We start from the raw sequence: 20057 nt of genomic DNA, 5'->3' as shown, positions 1-20057 counted from the left end.
TCTTGAGGAACTCTCAAGAAATTCAGGCACACAAGAGAGTGCTGTGATCTACAGGTGAGGACTTTGAGCCTCCAAGCATCTTACACTGCACAAAAGCAAGATCACAGGTCAACTACAAAATTATCCAGATGTTAGTCTGTACCACCACAAGGATCAACTCAAAACAACCTAGAGAAACAAACCCCAAGCACATCTTCTCAGCAGAGTTAGGAAACAGTGTAGACAATATTGTTCAAAGAGCACAAACTCCATGCCAGCCCAGACACAAGTAAATCAACACAGCATCCTAGGAAAATGCATACCTTTTCATGGCTGAATATGGCCCCTAAATACTATCTGAATTCATTGTGCTGTAAAAGAAACCTTAAACTACACCATCACTTCTTTCAGACAGAAATCAATGTGATGCTTATAGAAAAAATATCAGACAGTTTTCAAGCATTGATGCAGTAGCAAAGAAGTTATCACATCCTTGGTCAAAGCTTGAGAAATGCTTCACATACAAAGAAAATTGCTAGCAATAAAAGCATAAGTCTTCGTCCGCAGTTTCAGTTTAACTAGACCAGCTCTTATTAGCTGCATAGTCTGCTATTGCCAGTACAGTGCCCTGTGCCAGAAAAAACACCCTTGTTCACAAAAAATAGCAGCATTCTAGTCTGAATTAGCAGGAGAAGACAAGCAACTGTGTTTTGTATCAGCTGTTGTTGGTAACAATGAACAGAGCCCTTTTTATTTAAAACTTGACTACAAATATCTAAAAATATTTATGTTTAGCTTACTACTTCTTGATAGGTTCCTTTTTAAATGCTAGATAAATGCTTCTTACAGTATATACCAAAGACTGGTAAATACAAGGACATCTCAAAATCTCAGAGAGAAACTCTTTAGAACAAGAGTTAGATTGTTAAAAAAAGTTACTTAAAAGCAACAAAAAGAAAAAAAAAAAATTAAGTTGGCCAAGAGCAAATAAACTGTCCAGCAGTGGTCATAGAGCCTACTTTGGGATTTTGTTTTAGGGGCTTGTTTCATGGAAAAGGGTAAGTAAGTTTCCATTATTCCTTTTGGTTTGGAAAAGTTATAAAAAAAATTTTAATCTATCAAAGTTTGATATGGGGGGAGGGGAGAAGGGGAAATGTTCCTGGACAAATAGTCTCAGTTTCACATTGAACATTAATATGGACCGAGTCAGACCACTTATTTCCACCATTCTCTACATTTTGCCAAGATCTTTTTTATCATGGTGTGATAAGTAAGAATCATTATCTGCAAAACCAATCTCCCCACTGAGAGCTGGCATCTCCCAGCAGTTTTTCACATCATGCTCCTAAAATACATATCCACGGCACCACAGCACTAACTACTGGCAGCAGATATCACCAGCCAAATAATTTTTCCCAGAGTTCAATCAGTTCAGTTAAGATCATGGCATCACTTCTCACAGAAGGCACGTGCAAGAAAACAAAGAGCCTAAGCTTCTCTCCAATAACTTGTTCATAAAAACTAACCTTGAGAATTAAATGCAACATTCATAAGGTAAAATTAAACTGGTCTTGGTCAAACATGAAACCCAGCGGTTCTGAACTACACAGCAAATAACTATTTCAGATTGAAAATAAACTATGAGACATTGTGTTAATAAGGCTGTTAGCCAGCTATTAAAGCGTCTATTTTCATGTGCAGAGATGAAAGTATAACCATAAAGAAAAATTTTCCACATGTCATTTCTTTATTACAGTCTTGTCATGCAGGGAGTGACATAAAATGACTCTGTGTACTAAACAAGTCCAACGCTTACCTAGAAACTGAAAAACAACAGCACAAACAAAAGTCACCTACAGTCTTTAATTTATTCCTTTACATTTCAAAGTACACGTGTTTGCATTAGTCAGAAGATCCACCTCCTAACTACAGCCAGCCCTCAAATTATTCTGCATAACACTAATTGAGAGTCCAGCTGAAGAGTTACCTGTTCAAGGAACCTGCAAGTAAAATAAATTATGCAAGAAAGAAAGCCAAGAATGCTTAAGAATAATAAAGGCTTTTAAAATGATTAGCAGGTTTACTCTTTAATCTGGCAAGGTAACAAACTTTCAGCACCCAAGAGAAAAAAACACAATGAGGGAAAAGCTTTATATAAATATCCCACATGCCAAGGCAAAAGGCTTATTTCATTGGAACAATGCACTCCTGTTTAAACCAATACCAAGCATAAAAAAAAGAGAACTTGCTGGGGAAGTTATTTATATGTTAACGCATAACTTCACAGCACGTTTGTGTGGAATCCTCTCCTCACAAAGGCTGCTTGGACAGTCCCTCACTGGCAGCGGCCCCTTCAGGCACATGTTCACGCTCAGGAGGGCTGGGAGTATCCATCTCTCGCCGTCTGAAAACATGAGTCTGCTTTCCAAATTTGCCTCAGTTTGGAGCCGCGCTGCTGCCAAGCGCTGACCACAGGCACGCAGTCCGACCAGCGCTATGGTCCTGAGTGAGACACGGCAGTAATGGCTGCTGCGAGCGAACGCCGCTTCTAACCCGGCCAAACTTTCACCTCTCAAAACATTCCTAACTTCTCATCAAATTAAACTCCAGCTAAGCCTGCGAAAATACTTTATGTAACCAAAGAGGATCACACTAAAACCTAATGCCGCAAGAAAAAAGAAACGTACGCTCCAGAAGCCATAAATCCCTCACCTAACTCAGAGCTCCACTTCCCTTTTGATTCATTCCCTGTGGAGCGGGAACTGCGACACCCCGGTCAAGCATTCGGAAAGCACTCGCAGGGTCCAAACGGAGTATGACAACACGAGGTTGAACCTGCCCTCGGAGAAAGCCCCGGTAACACCCAGCGCTGCCGAAATGCCCGGGCAGGAGCGGGGCGCCCGCAGCCATGCCGCCCCCGGAGCCCCCCGGGGCTGGGCGCAGGGGCAGGCGGGCTGCACACCGCGGTCCCGCCGAGGCTTTCGCTGCTGTGTCGGCACTGCCAACAAACCTCGAAGCAGAGGAGGATGGTTTTGCCGGCGGGAGAGGGAGAGACACAAGCACACACCCGAGAGATGAGGGGTGGGAGGGATGGACGGACAGACTGGCGGACGAAGTGGCCGCTATTCACCTCTCCGAGCGACAGCCCAGCGCTTCAGTCCCATCTGAACAGGATAAAGAGTTCTTGCTTAGTTGAGCTAGTTTAAAAACTTCTTGCTTAACTTACAAACCTGAAGTTTTTTCGAACCGTCAATGGCTTTCGCTTGAGAAGCTGAGTTAACTTTCGCGGGACTTTTCCGACCTGAACTACTCTGATTCCACGATCCTACCTGCCTGAAGGCGCACGGTAACCCCCCTCTCCATGTAAGCAGGCTGGCCAGGATGAACACAGGGAGAAGGGACCGAGCCGTTGGCATGGGTAGAGACCCCACTGCAGATACATATATGTATACATATATCAATATATCTATATATCCATATATATATATATATACACACGGACCTCGAGTCAGCCAATCACGCTGCAAAACTTTCTCTTTCCCAGTGTCAGAAAAAGAAAAAAAAAAACCAAAACAACACCGAAAAGCCCGCAAGGCGAAGCAGGCACCAGCAGGCGCGGAGGAGCGCCGGCAGGAGGGTGCGGGAAGCCGCCAGCTCCCGAGCACACGCCAGGGAGTCCCGGGGCTCGGCCGGAGCCGGCGCTGGCAAAGGCCGCGCTGCCCCCAGCCGCCCCGGCGGGCAGAGGAGCCGCGGCGGGGCACCCCCGGCGCGCCGCCGAAAGTTCCCCCGGCGTCCAGACGGCAGGGCCGGCTCTCTCTTACCCTTAGTCCAGTCCACCACTTGCTTCGGGCTCCACTTGGTCACCGGCTCCATGGCGGGTCCGAGCCCGCCGGCACCAGCCCCCGCTCAGACCGCAGCTCCTCCGGCCGCGGACTCGCCCCCTCTCACGCTCCCATCCCGGCAGCGCCGCTCCGGGCCGCCCCCTCCCCGGCCCGGCTCCTCCCGCCGGCCACGGCCTGGCCCGCCCCGCTGCCGCTCCGCCCCCAGGTGCCGTGTCCCGCCCGGGCCTCGTGCTTGGGAAAGTGCCGAGAAAAAAGTTCCTGGGGTTCCCGCTCCGACAGGTCCGGAGAGACGGCGATTCGGGAGTCGCCCGGCATCCTTCCCCGGGAGCGGCGGGCGGGCCATGGGGTGGAGCGGCGGCCAGGCGCTGCACCCTTCTTCGGTGGTGGCTCAATGTGAGTCACAGCCTTGGGGCAATTCTAGCAGCAACTGCAGAGTGCCTTGAACCACGCTTGTCCCCGTATGGGCATTTGGGGTTTTTGTTTCTGAATCCCTCGCCTAAAAGCGTCCTTGGGTGGTGGAGGCTGTTTCACCAGAAGAGTTTACTTTTATTTTCCTGCCTTCTCTTGGGGGCTGCATTAAGCCGTCAGCTACACCTCAGACTCGCATTCCTCACGGGAAATGTGTCGCTTGGGTCCTGGCCGCCTCCCGAAGCCCGTGGAAGCCTAGTGAATGTCAGTCTCTTCTCAGAGGTTAAAGGGCTGACCTCCAGGACTGTGTGCCCAGCATACCGGCTTCTGCCATTACCTAGCACTGAGCACGTAACTCGGCCTTGCAAACACCTTTCCATGCCACAAGGAAACATGAAGAAAGCAGGAGTTTTTATTGTGTCTATCACAATACTATCTGGTTCAGCAGCAAATTGCAGCCTGACGCCCTTTTGTAGCATGCACATATGTTCCACTGCTCCTCTTCCTCAATGAGGAAGAAACAGTGTAAACTCTGCTGTGACAATAAGACTGTGAAATTTTAACTTGGCAACATTATGGAGTGGGTAAGCAGCTGGGATTTGAGACTGTCCAGTATCCCACTGTTTTCTTCGTCTCCCATCTCGACCCATCTGTTATCCCCAGTCACACAGTTGAAATGTAAGCTCTTTGGGACAGGGTCGTCAGTTCCGTGCAGGGCTGTGCAGCACCCAGCTGTGCAGTGCCCAGCTTTCCCACCGCGGCACAAACAGCTGCCTTCTGGCACGCACTGCTGCAGACTTCTATTGGAATCAGGAGGAGTTTTAATTCTAGTTCTAGTTTGGGGAACCAGTAGTTGAAAAGAAAGGGGGTGTGCATGTACACCTAAAAAGTATAATTTGTTCGTTTTTTTTGTTACATGGTGATTGAAGGTATATTTTTAGTTCTTTATTATAAGGTTAACTCGTTTTAGCTGATTTCTCTATTTGTTTTCTAGTTTGTGAAATAGAACAGCTGTCAGTTAACCTCTCCGCCTATCTGAAAGACTAAAATGCAATTCCTCACAGCTTTAATATTAGTGCAACAACCAAAAGTTTCCTGATTCCCTATTGAATCATGTGCCATTCATGCTTTAAAAACGGTAAAACAGCAGTTCTCCCCCCTCACAGAGGCCTGAGTAAACAGATGGACCTTGCTATGTGCCCTGCTAATGGTTTCACATGGGTTAATGTAACAGCACTTGTTTTAACTACACAGATGCTTCCCTAGGTTGCAGGCAGGATAGCAAATGTCTCTCACCCTTGGTGTTTGGAACACTCATCTGCTGTCGTCTTTCTCTGTCACAGGTCTTGTGCCAGTCCCTCTGCCTGATTTGGGTCAGATGAGCACCATATTTTGTGAGGAAGGCATGCAGAGATGGTCACTTGCTAGCAGATTGCCAATCCAACAAATCGATTATTAATACTTAGTATTTTGGGTCATTTTCGAAGTGACAAATCTATTCATTCATTTTTTTAAGCAGGATAACATTGCAGTGACTTTCTGTTCTTTTACTACATTATGTCCCCCAACATCAGCTGCTTTACAGCCCGCTCTGGACAAATGAAATGGGGCTGAGAGGGGAAGGCAGCGTGTCTCCTGCTTCTCAAAGGGATCCTAGCCACATTGCTTACCCATGCTACTCTTTTCAAGCCCAGATTGCAGCTGCCTTTGAGTTGATCTTTCTCATGATTGCATCACCATAATCTGATCTTTATTTGAGATGAGATTACCTAGTAGTCCACTGGCACGATGCAATTAGAAGGTCTGTCTATAGAATTAGGTGTTTTTGTTAAAAAAAAATCACTGCCAAAAGAAATAATAATTTTAAAAAACCCAAACAACTCTGTCCAATTTCTAGCAATGCCATATTAAAAAAAATGACACTTCTGCTTTGAATGTCTTCAGATGCTCTGTAGGTTAGTTTATGAGTTTTTAGCCAGTATCAACTATTAGGAAAGATGTCTATTCCTTTTCTCTGCTTGCAGCCTTGCATGGAATTCATTGCTCTGCTGAGGACCTGGCTACCAGCTCTCCAGAAATGCATGGGGTTTTTTTAATTACCATTTTCCAGTGGTAAAAGTGATTTGATTTGAGAAGATGATTCAGACCAATTGTTTGCTGATTCCCTGTTTTGTTTTCTTCCTTTTTATTTCCTCTTGCAGGTCAGGTTTTCAAAGGGCTCTCAGGCCAGTTTGCCCGACAACACAGAGCTTAGTATGGACCATGTTCTTGGTTTCACAGTCTTAGGCACAGCAATATGCACCCTCCCATCATTCCCATCACCAGAGGAAAGACAAAAGAGTCTTTTGTCTAAAGTCACAGCCACATCCTGTCAAGATGGCAGAAGAAGGTACACAGTATTTGTCACCTTCAGGTTTCTCTCCTGGCAGCTGATCAGCAAGAATAGGGCAGATGACTCTTTGTAACAGAAAGTCCGTGGGAATAAATTATCCTTTCAAGAAAAAAAAGAGTATTTGGATAATTGCAAAAGCTTAGCATCATTTCATCAGCTGTATTGGCGGTACTCTGGCTTAACAGTGCATTTATAATTTTTTCTAAACACAGTCTGGTTGACCCTGCCTCTTAGGCCTTAATTTTCCATTCCAGATCTGTGACCTACCAGGTTACCTGCCTGGACCCGATTTTTTTTTTGACATATAGATGGTCACATGCTTGACAAAGTAACCAAAGTGGACAACAAGGATGACATTCAAGTTTTTAACTAGCATGAGAGTGAGAGGCAATAGATACCTGCTGAAACAGACAGAACACACCAAAATGCCTTGAACAGTTGAGAGTTAAGTGAGTTTGGACCAGGTGATCTCTTCACATCACATTGCTGCTTTTGTCCCCTGGCTGCTGCATCACCGTCTGTCTGTTGCCAGACTTACTACCACCACCAGAGCTATGCCTCACATCCCTTGGTGCTGTGCAGGTTTGCATGGACAGCAGCTCCTTTCTCTAAGAGAGGTAACTGCTGCAACTCATCTCTAGGGGGATGAATAAACAACTGCTTAGCCAAAAGTCGCATACCACGTTCAAAAAGTGTGGGTTTTGTTCAGGGCCACAAAAAGGTAATTTTCTTACAGGATCAATTTTTTAGGGGCATCAGCATATTGCAGTTTGTAGTTTTGAGGGGAAGGGATGTTTATGTTTGGCAAAGCACTGTCTAAGCAAGTTTTACATTACATTACATTTTAATTACATTATTCATGAAAGGCTCAAGATTTAATTGTTTCATATTCGTAGCTGAAAGCTGTGAAAATTGACAAATTTAAAGTGTGCAAAACAAAAACAAGTATATGGGTAGAAAATCCACTGTTTGCCTCTATTGGCAATCCATAGATGAGCAGTTAGGTGCTCATCCCTAACCTTTTATTAGTCATAATGCTTCAGAGATCACCTCAAATACTGTCACTACAAAAAAAAAAAAACAAAAATTAGGATTTAACTTTTTAAGCATTACCTTAATCACACACACAGGCCACAGAAGTCAGTAGGACTTTTTGCACAAGAAGAAAATTTTTCCCAACGTAACTGGAACTGAGAACTTCCCGGTAAGGTCAGTGGGTATTCAAGTTCTTTTGGAAATTGCAACAGGTAATTTAACTGAGTCAGAGTGAGTCAAGTTCAGACCTGAGTTTGGTTCTAGGAGTATGTAATTAAAATGCTCATACTAGTGGGAAACTGTTGTTGCATAAGAATCAACATCCTATTTCTCACTTTGATACCAGTACTGTTAATGATGTATCTCTCCTATACATGAGAATGTGGGAGATCTTGGTGTAGCCTGATGAGAGAAATAGGTCTGCCCAGTGGTGTTTTGAATACAAGGTTATGCCTGGTTTATCAGTAACCAAAGTTAGGTTAGGAAGACCTACATATATGGCTGTATTTATAATGGATCTATCAGATTTATTTTTTTTGCCCATAATAAAGTTTCTGCACTACTTATTTCCTAAGGATAGGAGTTCTGTATTTGAATTGTCCTTGTTATCTTCCATTCAGCTTTAAAACTAGCTACACAAAGTTCCTAGTTGGGTGAAAGTTGCCACTGCCTGCTGCTATAGTTGTATATATATATGTATGCATATAAATATATGTGTGTATCTGTACACTGATGACTCTCCACAAAACTGACGTAGGCTGTAAGGAGAAAGGTCTTCTCCTGAAATATACAAGTATATTTTTTTCCTTCAAGAAAGCAGATATAATACCTGATTTGCCATATACTGGCGTTTTTAATTCCCTAGGTGGTTTTATTAAGCAGATCTCAAATCCTTGCATAGAAATAATTTCCTCCACTGCACCTTCTGCTAAGGTAGCATGTTTAAGAAGAGGATCACAAACCTGTTTTGCAAAATATAAATGTATTAAAAATGTATTTTATAATGATTAGAAATTAGGTTATAAATTTATTTTGGTCTACCTTAGGTCCCTTTACCTGGCTATGAAACTATCCAACTCTCAGGTAAAAAAAGCACAAAAGTGATTTGTGGAAAATTACAAAACTCATGAATATCAATGCATAAAGTGACACTTAAAGTCAAATGAGAGCATTTTTGTATAGAGAAATAGAGAAATTATTTTATCTGGTTTTCATTTCCCTGCCCAAAAGGCACGCAAGAGGAAAGATTTTTCTTGAGCATACTTCTTCAGTGAGTTTGATTGGCTGCGGAAGATTTATGTTCCCAAATGGAAAACAAACAAAGCTTCTGGGAGCTTAGCACTAGGAAGGAGACATTTATGCTGCTAGAGCAGGGAAACCACTTTGCAAAATTACCAGGAGCAGCATCTGCCCCACCAGCTGTGGATGTTTGTCCAGCAGTCATTTATCACAGGCACACAGAAGCAGAGCGGGACACAATCCTGCCTGGTGCCTGGAGGGGTGGAGGGAGCAAGATGTGGTGCAGTGCAGTTGAAGCAGATGTGCACAGCTGAGTTCCTGGCTCTGGACCAGAGAAGGGGGCTGAGGTACCATTCAGCTCCCTTCAAACACCACACTGCTTTGGGCTGAGGAAGTGTGAGGAATGAGGGTGCAACAGGCAGCTGGTGCAGGAGAAAAAGGGGTGCTGGGGCAGACAGGATGTCCCCACCACCCCCAAAGCCACACACAGATGGTGGAAACCTCCTCCTGCTGAAGGGATACCTGTGGGCCAAGGCAGAGAAGACCACCTCTCATATATGAGTGGTACTGTCCACACAGCCTGGGCCATACTTGCCTGGAAACCTGCACAAAGTAAGGTCTAAGAGAGACGAATTTATGGAAGGAAAACTAGAGTTATTCCTATATGGAGCATGTAGGAATATTCTATATTTGTATTTTAAGACCTTGATTCAAGAAGCCTGTATTCTGCCTAAATCACACTAACTCTTCCTCCCCCTTTTACTTAAATCTTCAGACATCAGAAAACAGCCAAAGGGATTTAAGGCCAGGCTGGCTAAATGTGCGCATGCAACAGTAGAACCACGACCTAGAAACATTTCTTTTAAAAAGCTATGTGACCTTGACAAGAACATTTTTTGCTCACTTCTGCAGTCTTCTTGCTCCTCCTTTTTAAAGGAAGTTAGATATACAAGTATTTTAATTCACCCATTTTTCTTAATAGCCTGAATTTATCTGCAGATTCTGAAATGTAAGAAAGGTGCATTAACTCTTCCTGCTAGAGCTTTTATTACAAATGGAAGTTATTTTTTGGAAGGCAAAAAGAGTAATAGGAATTCAAAAAATTCATTTGAATAGCTATTTAGCTTTAAATATAATACCTAAAATCAGAGAAGAAGGTTGGGTTTTTTAATTTTTTTCACTAATTGTCATATATTTAAAGCTTTTAAGTAGAATTGGCAGCAGTATCAAAACAGGTTATTGTAGAAATCCACCTAATCAGGAATTAAGATCTCCAGTAACTTAAGCAACAGTTTCTCTAGAAAGCTAGAAAGCCAACTATTACTGTAGTATCTTCTGTAGAATTCTCAAATCTTCAGATCTTCAAACATGCTGCAAACATTAATGAGCAGTCTCTCAAAATACCTGTGGTCTTGTGGTTAAGACAGCTCAACACCATTTCAAAAGAAAGACATTCAAAGCCTTGCTCTGTCACAGCCCAGCTCATACAAGACTAAGACTGATCCTGAAATTCTTTATGATTAGGGATGAGAGTAATTCTGTTAAATTCAGTGAGAGGAACGTGCCTAAATCTTTTTATATTAAGGGAATTTAAGGATATCTTTGGGTTCAAAGTCCACAACCATCCTGCAGCTGCTAATAGCCTCACCTCTGACTGTCCACTGGAGTACCTGAGGAGATTCCAAAAATAATTCCATGTACTCCCTTGCAAAGGGAGGATCTCTGGCTGAGGGTCTGCCCTAAGAAATAGAGCAGGGGTATGAGGAAAATCAATAATATCATAAAACACGATTTTTGAACTACTGCCACAGCTGTCTTGTCACACATCTGCCCAGGCCCTTGGTTCAGTCTCAGCTCTACATAGAAATGACTATTTTTGGACCAAGGGTTCTTCTGGGTTCAGGTGCTAACTTTGTTCACTCCTCTGTGGCATGTGGGGATCCTGAAATAATAGGAATATTCAGAGTAGGTCTGATCAAACCAGCTGGGTGAAAACACTGGGGCTTTATCCACCACCTGGGTAAGCCGCAGGCTGTGGGACATCTCAGTTCAGCTCCTCTCTCTGCCCCACAGGATTTCAATTTGCTTCCTGGGGCTGTGTACAGGTGTAGGTTTTACCCCCTAGTCCAGCCCTAGCAATAATTCTTAACAGACAGGCTCAGCTAGTTCTTCCAAAGCTTTTTAGATTTTGTGGTTTATACCCTTTATGTGGCCAGCTTTCCTCACGTGTTGTCTGTGCAATCTGAGGAGAAAGCTCACACCTCTGTGGCCCTTGCCCTGAGAGCAAGGGCTGTTGGTACTGGCAAATACCGTTATTATAAAACACAGCTTGAAAATGAAATGATAAATCACACTCAACAATTTGCTTGAAAAATTACAGCTTTTTTATCATCATTGCGGAGAAGTGTATACCTGTCATTCCTTTCTTTGATGAGCAGCATTGAAATATTTCCTGCACATTCATCAGAAGCTTTTTCCTTTAATAAATTACTACATTATGCATAATACTTCCTTGGATTGTATGTTATTCTTGCTTCTGTAACAAGTTGACTCATTGGTTGTGTTGAGCTTGGGATGCAAAGTGAAGCCGCAGGGAAGAGAAGCTCTGAGGAATGGAGAGGAAAAAGTGGTCATTTAATCCCCTGAAAATATGGCTTTGCAGAGACCAAAGACTAGGTCTGTCCTTTGAATTAATGACTGCTCTGAGAGCAATAAAAGTCACAAACAAACGTTGGTACCATAAGTGTTGGAAGACCTTATAAATCATATGAGAAAGGTTAAAACAATTATCTGAAGTACAATAGTCCTTTTTGAAACACACTGATCTTCAAAAACAGGTTTACAGCCTCCCTTCTGAACAATAATTTTCATAGCAGAAGTCTGGCAAAAAGCTTCAGAAACTGCATTGAATAAATATTCTTTGTCTCCACTGCATGGGTAATTATGTTTCTTCCCACCACCACTTTCAGGAGTTTTTCCTCAACGTTGGATAATTTAATTAGAAAGTGTAGCAACAGGCAAGAAGTTTATCAGACTGGAATATCAAGTTTCTGCAAGAATCATGCTTTTAGTAAAAGAGCACTTTGGTCACCTCTTCCTCAGTAACAGCATCCTAAACATGAAGAAGGAAAACTTAAGAAAGGTAAAAAAAATACATCCCAGAGCATATAAAGGCTTGAATGTAGGGAAAAAACCAAACCAGAACAAAGCAAAACAAAAAGAAAAAAAAAAGAAAAAAGAAAAAAAAAAGTCATGTCAACAGCTGCAAAACAGCATATTCAGTGGACAGGAATTAGGCCAATACATCAAATATACACTGTTTGTTGTTGATGCCTGAGGCCACAAAATTATTTGGAGTCTTTGGCTTTCTGTGTGTACAAGATGACGGCAGAAACCAGACAATGGGCTGATGTTTGTTCTTCAAACCCAACCACCAGATGAGTGGAGTTGTTGCTTTTAAATATTTAGTGTTTTGTTGGAAGGTTGGCACCTCTCACATGCTCCTTGAAAGAGAAACAGCAATACAAGGATCTGTTGGGAGCTCAGAATCCTTGTTTGGCTCTCAATTATACATCCCTACCACACAGAGATGTATTTGCAACATACTTGTTTGGGGCCTATGTTTCTTAATTTTGATTTTGGTTTAGTTTATGAAACTATCTATTTTTCATGGTCATGAGAAGATATAGAGACCAAAAACTCTAACTGAGCAAAGCACAGAAAGGTGTGGGGTGCTGAGCACATTAGCAGCAGTGGCCTTTGGCACAGACTCATGTCAAAGCTGTTTTCCCTACACAGCCTGGCCAAAGCACAGCAGCTCTGCTGTGTGCAGACAATTATTTGTAAGGACCTCTGCTTTTGTCTTCCCTAAATGATGTACCTCTACAACAAAGCAGAAGGGAATTGGCACAGCCACTGGGAGACGCTTGTTTTAATATCAAATCCCATGTGAGCATCTGAACATCAGTATTCAAAAGAAGTACAAGAGGAAGACAGAACTTACTAATGATCAGCCTTTCTTCATGGCTTCCCTCCCTTTCTGAAGTCAGGAGGAGAGATCACCAGAATGCAAATGTGCTCTGTTGGGAAGGGAGTGGAATGAAATCCTCCTCCATTGGTTTATATGCGAAGTTCCTGTCTACCATTAGCAAGATTTATTCACTTAAGACCTTCCAGTGTTCTTGAAATACTTGTCTTTTAATTTACAACTTGATTTGGGACATTTTCTGATGGTTTCGAGGAATGACTAAAGAGATTTTGATAAAAATTTGTGCAAGAAGAGGGAGAAGCCAGTGTTCCTGTAAGCTCTTATATTGTTTGTTTTGCCCTCCATGGTTGAAAACAGAAAAAGTGGGCAGAAATCTCAGAGGTGAAGACCTTCAGGTTCCATGGGACCAAATCAGATGCAATTTTAACCACAGCCAAAAAAGATACTATAAGAATTAAACACCAGAAGTGGAAAGGGCATATTTCCATGTAGGATTCCCATCAGCTTTCTGGGGTAGATTCCAGCTGTGAAAGCCACAGGAGCAGCTCTCCACTCACTGACCCTTTTTGTGGTCAGGATTTGCCCTATAAAGGCCTAATTGACACTAACGTGAATGGATTCTGAATTCACTGCCTAGAGCAGGTTTATATGAAGCCTGCCTCCTTCGGACCCCTGGCAATTTCCTCTGCACTGCTTGCATCAAAATGTGAACCTCTTCTCAAAAAGGCGATCATGTATACTGCACATGAAAGCAATCAACAGAAACCTTTCTCCCTGAAAAAGTAGGGAAGAGCTAGGCAGCCATGTGTGTCCTTTGTCTGTGTTCTGAAAGGAGCCAGTTTCAATGGAAAAATAAAATACATATCCCAAAGGCTTCGTGACTCCCTTTTCATTCAGTGTTACTGCACTGAAAAATTCTTTTATATAGCAATATTTTACTATCTTTTGACAAAATTCTAGCTTTATTGTGACCAATTGCTCTGGTTTTATTGCACTATTATATGTTTGGTATCTCAATCTGTGGTTAAGGCTGCTGAATGTTTTTGAGCAAAATAGGTTTAGAAATGGGCTACTTGCTTGGTGAGGCTTGAGTCTTTTTCTACCTCTGTGTGTAATCATCTACTGATAGACAGAGTTTCACAGTACTGTATATTTGACTGTTTATGACTATACTTTCTGTTTACTGTGAGTTAAATCATGGATTTTTCCCTCAGGTCTTCTTGTTTTGAAGACCTATGCTATTAAAAAAAAAAAAAAAAAAAAAAAGAAAACAAGAAAACTAATTGTGATCCAGACACAAATCTGCCAATTTTACTGAAGCTGCTGATTCAACAAGGCCTTTCAGAATTTGCAAATTAGGGGGCATGACAGATGGAGCTATTTTTGAAACAGTACCACTACTCATATGTTTAAAACAGCACTGGTGTTTAAGTGCTTTGTGGAATCAAACCTTAATTCTGTGAGTTAAACTGAGATGACTCATGTAAGGGAAAATATCATATTATGTGAAAAAATATTGCCATTTCCTGGTAAGTCATCAAATAGATGCTTTTGTTAGAATTCCAAAGACGAGTTTATCTTAGTTGAGTCTACCATTTTAAGTCAAGAAGCTCAAACCCCAGTAGTATCATTAATATGAGATGTAAGGAGATGCGACCCCACAAACAGAAATAAAAATGGCTAATGTAAATAAGAGGTGTCTTAATAACGTTTTACATAAAATCTCTCTAATGTGAAACATTGTTGATTAATGAATTTAGCTAACTTAAAGTGAACAAACAATCCTGAAAATGTGGATCCATGACTTTAAATTAAAAGAAGACCAAGCAGAAAGTACTGATGACTGATGATTTATCCCTAAATCCATGATTTCTGTAAGCGTAGTGTAGTGTTGGGAACTAAGTGCTAAACATCCTGAAACCTTCATCAGCAGTTTCTCCATTAGCAGGCAAATTTTCCAGTCTGTCTTTAGATTATATATTATGCTGCTCCTAACTGCAAGTTCCTCCCTTATATGTTGTCTTCACTGCTGCTTCAATGTGAAGGTAAAGTCTTTAACCATTAAACAGCTGGCACAACTTGCATGAACAATTCTTAACATTGCATTTGAGAACATTTACAAAATTTATAAGTCTCAAGCAGACATTTTACTCTTAATATTTAGTTTTCTATACAAAATATTTCAGAAACATAAACAGGTAAGGCATTCTCATCTCTTTGTCAGTCTGTGTACTTTTTCCATGAATGCCATTTACAACAGGTAGCTTTTCCAAATGCTGTAGCTGCAGGAACAAAAAGTGCAGGTGAACAACATCAACTAACAAACAAAAAAACCCAAACCAAACAAAAAGCTCCCTGTTTTAGTAATACTGTATTCCTCTGCTGAGTAAACAAAACTCTCTAATAACTGTAGTTTGGGGCTATTTTTCATAAATCTCTCTTTTAAAAAACCTAAAAGTATAGGAATGTGTTCAGAGAGTTAGTGAGATTATACGTTTTATTTATCCTTTATTTTGATGGCAGCAGAGCAATAGTGTTTTCTTTTTTTTTTTCCTACCATCTTTCTTTGCTCTTTTTTTTTTTAACTTTTAAAATTGTGTTTCAGAAGATTTGTTTACACATGAAGGTATGAAGTCTTGAAGATATTTGGAACCTTGGAATGTCTTCTTGTTGACATCTTGAACTGTTCAATCCAACAGAAATAAGATTAAATCTGCTGAAACTCAGATGAATTTTGCCCTGGATATATACCACTACATTTTCTCCAATAAACAGTCCATTAAAACATCCAGTGTTCTTGTGCTTATACAGGCAGCTTTGAGATATCACATATGTGGTTTATGGTAACTTCTGTGCAAACTCTCTGGGGTACACAGACGCTTGTTAAAATCCTAAGCAACCACTGTTTCTAAAGATCAGTGGTCTTATTTGAATATTTTTTAACAGACTAAGCCAAGTTTGGTGCTAATCTCAGGCCTCCCAAGCTGGTCTTGTTATTTGCCAAAATCTGATGAAACTCAGTTGAAATTGTAAGTAGTGATTGTGACATTTGCTGTCACAATTTGTGGCAAAGTATGCATCATTTTTTCAAATGTTTAAGTAAGGATATTTCATAGTAGCATCTGTGGACACAAAAGAATGTTTCATATGGAAAAATAATTAGTGGTTTCTCACTGATCTCAACATGAATAAAATTAGATTCAGCACTTTGGACTTCAATAGGCAGTTATGGCCAAATAATGAAGTCAAAAATTTAACTAAATGGAGCCTCTGAATATTTTGGGAATCTTTAGCTACTATTGGTTCCCCATTTAACTCCTCAGTCTACTGAAAACTGGCCAATAGTTGATATTAAGAGCTTCCAAATCTATTGAGATTTTGGGTTCACTTTTCATAAGATGTATTGCTTTTGTGGTTTTAACTGTGCTACAGAATTGCTTAAAACAGGAGGTTGCAATAATTACCTCAGTCTCCTTGGTGGCTTCAGCAGTGATGTGGCAGATATTTTTTAAGACTTTTACAAGTGACAGTGTCTCTATCCAGATAGTTCTTGTGCAGTATGGTCAACTTATTCAAAGGACTATAAAGGATTGATCTCTTTTTTTTTGTCTAGCTATTTATACATATCTGAGAAGGTAAAAGAAAAAACTTGAGGCAGAAAAGTCTTTCAATGAATCAGTCAGAGCAGGCAATATATATTCAATCCGTACTCAGCTCTGAGAAGTTAAAAGAATTTATATTAATTTTTTAAATATTTTCTCCATACGTGTTAATAATCTGTTAAACTTGACTTATTCCTTTTCCTTCAATATGACTCACAATTCCTTAAGCACTTTACTTTTGAAACTCACAGCTTTAATTTTAATTTTTTAAGCTTTAAATTTTTTAAGCTTTATATTTTAATACCATAACAGTTCCTGATTTTTATGGGCTGGTCTTGTGTTTATTCCATGGAGCTGTGTGCCAGTGGCGCACTTGGGCTATACAAATGATAGCCTAAGGTTCACCTGTGCCTCAAGGATTTTGTCTTCTAACCAGACCAAGATAACCCCAAGCTGCAAAAACCTGTCTGGCATTGCAGTGGAGAATTCAGATTTTCCTGAGTGTGGAGGTGTGCAAAGAAGGCAGGATTGTTCAGTTTAGGTTAGTAGTACACTGACCCTGCAATATTCATGTGTTTTGGAGAAGGAAGTAAGGGCTCAAGTGGTCAGCGATCATGGCAGGAGGGTGTTCTGGCTGCCAGGGACACCAGGGTAGAGCAATGGAGAAACTCTAGGGAAAAGAGTTTCCATGCCCAACATATCAAACAGTAAAAAAGCAAAGCACATCAGCAAAACAAGAAATACTGCAGAGTAGACTAATAATACCTAGCAGGGCAACTGGGCAGTCAGCCTGCAATGCTTACTTTTTGGTAACTTAAACTTTTGTGTCTCCCAATAGCCACCCATTGTCATCCAGATCCCAAGGAAAGAGATAATGTAAAAGTTTGTTCCCAGAAAGACCCCATTCATGTATATGAGTCATGCATATGAGGAGTGAGTAAGGCAGCCATTTGGATTACATCCCATAATTCTGAGAATGTGTGGAAAAAATATTTCTACAGAGAAAGAAAGGAGATCAGAGAAATTGAAAGGAGATCAGAGAAATCAAAAGGAGAATTTGCTTTTTGACCAAGCAGACTATAGAAATTAAGTGGTTTTCTTGACCTTTGGCCATTTGTCTATATTCATTTTTTCTCAAAGGTCATTTTCTCATCCTGGGCTCAGCAATCCTATGAAATATAATTATTTTTGCCAGCTGATGTAAGACAGAATGTAGTCCAAGTTTAAATAGAAATATAATGTCTTTTATCCATTTTTTCCTCAAAATGTTTCAGCAGTGTTGACATAGATCTGTGCTGCCAAATAAATACAATGAATTCCTTGTGCTAGTGGAAAGTGAGGGAAAATTCTTATACAAGAAGTTGAGATGGACATGTATCACAAGCATATTAGCAGAGAAGAAAGAAGATTCATATGTATCTAATGTCACAAGTATATTAATAAAGTGAAAAGAGGACTCATTCATTTGCTTTATCATGATATTACAAACATGAGGATCATCTCCTGAAACCAGTCCCTTAAGCTTTATTTTTATTACTGGTAGATATTTCAAAAACATTACTGCAAAAGGCACTTTGAGGTCTCACTGGCCTTAGCAAAGGTCTGGTTTCTAAATGATGACATTATGAGACAAAGATAAGCAGAAGGAATATGTTCCTTTCCCTGAATTACGTCATGATAATACATTTTGATTTGTTCTTGCGTAAACTTTCATCTGAGGAGTTCAAGGAAGTTCACAAATATCTGCATGGTAGAAGGAGTATGTTCTTTTCACTGAATTACGTCATGATACTGTATTTTGACTTGTTTGTCCTTGCACAGACTTTTGTCCAAGAAGTTCAAGGAAGTTCCCAAATGACTGAGTCTCAGAGAATACAGAAAATGATAAACATTTACTGATTTATGCATAATAATTCAAAAATCAATAGTAGAGAAAGGCCCAGAGCTCACATTTTGTGACTGCAGCAGCAGTCATGCTACTGATTCATGAGCACACTGAGATTATGCCTAGCTTGAGCATCAAGGTTCATTTTGAGCATCTGAGCACTACTCAGGTGCTCAAAGTAGAGAAGATACCTAAGCTCATTTCTGAATCATGATCTAACTTTACTTGGTAGGAAACTTGGTGAACCTTGCACCGCAATGGACTTCTGCACCCATTCAGTCAGCAAAAAAAAAGCTCAGTCTCTGACTTCATCCAAACACAATCACGACTACAAGAGACCAAAGAAGACAAATTGTCTTTATTTCATGAGTGGCCACCATCTGCTGATGACTATAGGTGAAATGGTTTAAATTAGGACACTGAAATTCCCCTCAGCCCTAGCTGAAGCCTTGTTTATCTGTGCACACCAGGACAGCCGAGGCTCAACCACTCAGGCTGCACAGCAGCTCAGCAGCACATTAGATGAGCTCCAGCAGAAAGGTGCAGTGAACAGCTGGTGGGGGGACACAGAAGGGGAAACAGATTCATTGAGTGAAAGGCATTGAGCAGAGCCTCGAGTGAAGATTGGACACCTGGAAACTAATCGTAGTGTGAATCCCAGAAGTGCCTGACAAGATGTCCTATAGGTTTCATGCTGTTAAAAAGAATCAATAAAAAATGGGCTAAATAGTGTTCTAGATATCTATAATCCTATACAACTGTCTTGTTTTAAACTTCAGTGTCAGCTGTTCAGTTCTGTTATGTTTTTACCAAAATAATATTTGAACAGTGATGGATGCCACAGGGTTATGTAAATCAAAGAGACTAGCTGGTAGTGGGAGCTGTGAAGGTCAATTTCTTCTGTCTCTCTACTAACACGTGGTTTATTTCCTCTGTAACCAAGTGCAGTGTCTGATCAGAATGTTTCTAAATTTCCATCATCTGTCTCCCATGTGGCATTTTCTAGTGGCTGGTATTACATTTGAGCTCATTTATAGAAACTTACCTCAATAGGACGGAAGTCTAATTTTCCTATATATTGTACCAAATAACTTTACACCTTGATAAGAATTTTATAACGTAGCATTGCATTTTCAAAAGTACTTAGTTTTCTTAGTCTATATTTTATTTTCAACCATCTGCCAAAAAATCAGTAGGTTTTTGGTTGTTTTTTCTTGGTTTTTTTTTTCAGCAATATGTGGAGTAAATTGAGGCAACTCTCTCATGCTATGACCTTTCAACACTACACTATATTGCAAATAAAATACACTTTAGAAAATCTTCATGTTCTCTTAAGCACGGCCTGTTTACAAGAACAAGCTAATTCTGTGAAGACAAAGCAGGGCTTTGCGTGTCATAGAAGATTTATTTTTAAATTTACTCAGTTACATGGATCATTTTTCACCCGTTTCCACCAACAAATAATTGAAAAATATCACCAGACAATTCGCTCCAGATTTGTAAGCCCTGGGGAGCTAGATTTCAAGGGGAAGAAAGAGATAATGAAAGTAATATTACTGATTACACTGAGCCAAGTCTGTTTCCATTCTGTTGCCAGATTGGCAAGTTGAGGGGAAAGTAAAGGGTCCCCTTATTTAATAATTATTTAAGTCCTAATTAGTTTCAGAAACCTAGGGAAGCAAGTAAA

The 20057-nt window shown here is 40.8% G+C and overlaps 1 protein-coding gene across 1 annotated transcript in view; it reads right to left on the bottom strand.

Annotated features, from left to right (window-relative positions):
- CNKSR3 (CNKSR family member 3) overlaps window positions 1–3947 on the bottom strand; it is a 54616-nt gene extending 50669 nt beyond the window's left edge. The window contains exon 1 of the mRNA XM_053938899.1: window positions 3801–3947. Coding sequence (XP_053794874.1) covers window positions 3801–3852 — 52 coding nt within the window. The 5' untranslated portion in view covers window positions 3853–3947. The remainder of the gene's footprint in view (window positions 1–3800) is intronic.
- Window positions 3948–20057: the final 16110 nt, after the last annotated feature.

This window comes from Vidua chalybeata, chromosome 3 (genome assembly GCF_026979565.1).
Source record: "Vidua chalybeata isolate OUT-0048 chromosome 3, bVidCha1 merged haplotype, whole genome shotgun sequence".
In the NCBI taxonomy this organism is placed as follows: domain Eukaryota; kingdom Metazoa; phylum Chordata; class Aves; order Passeriformes; family Viduidae; genus Vidua; species Vidua chalybeata.
Note: the sequence above shows the minus strand (reverse complement) of the source record. Positions and strands in the feature narration are given on the sequence as shown.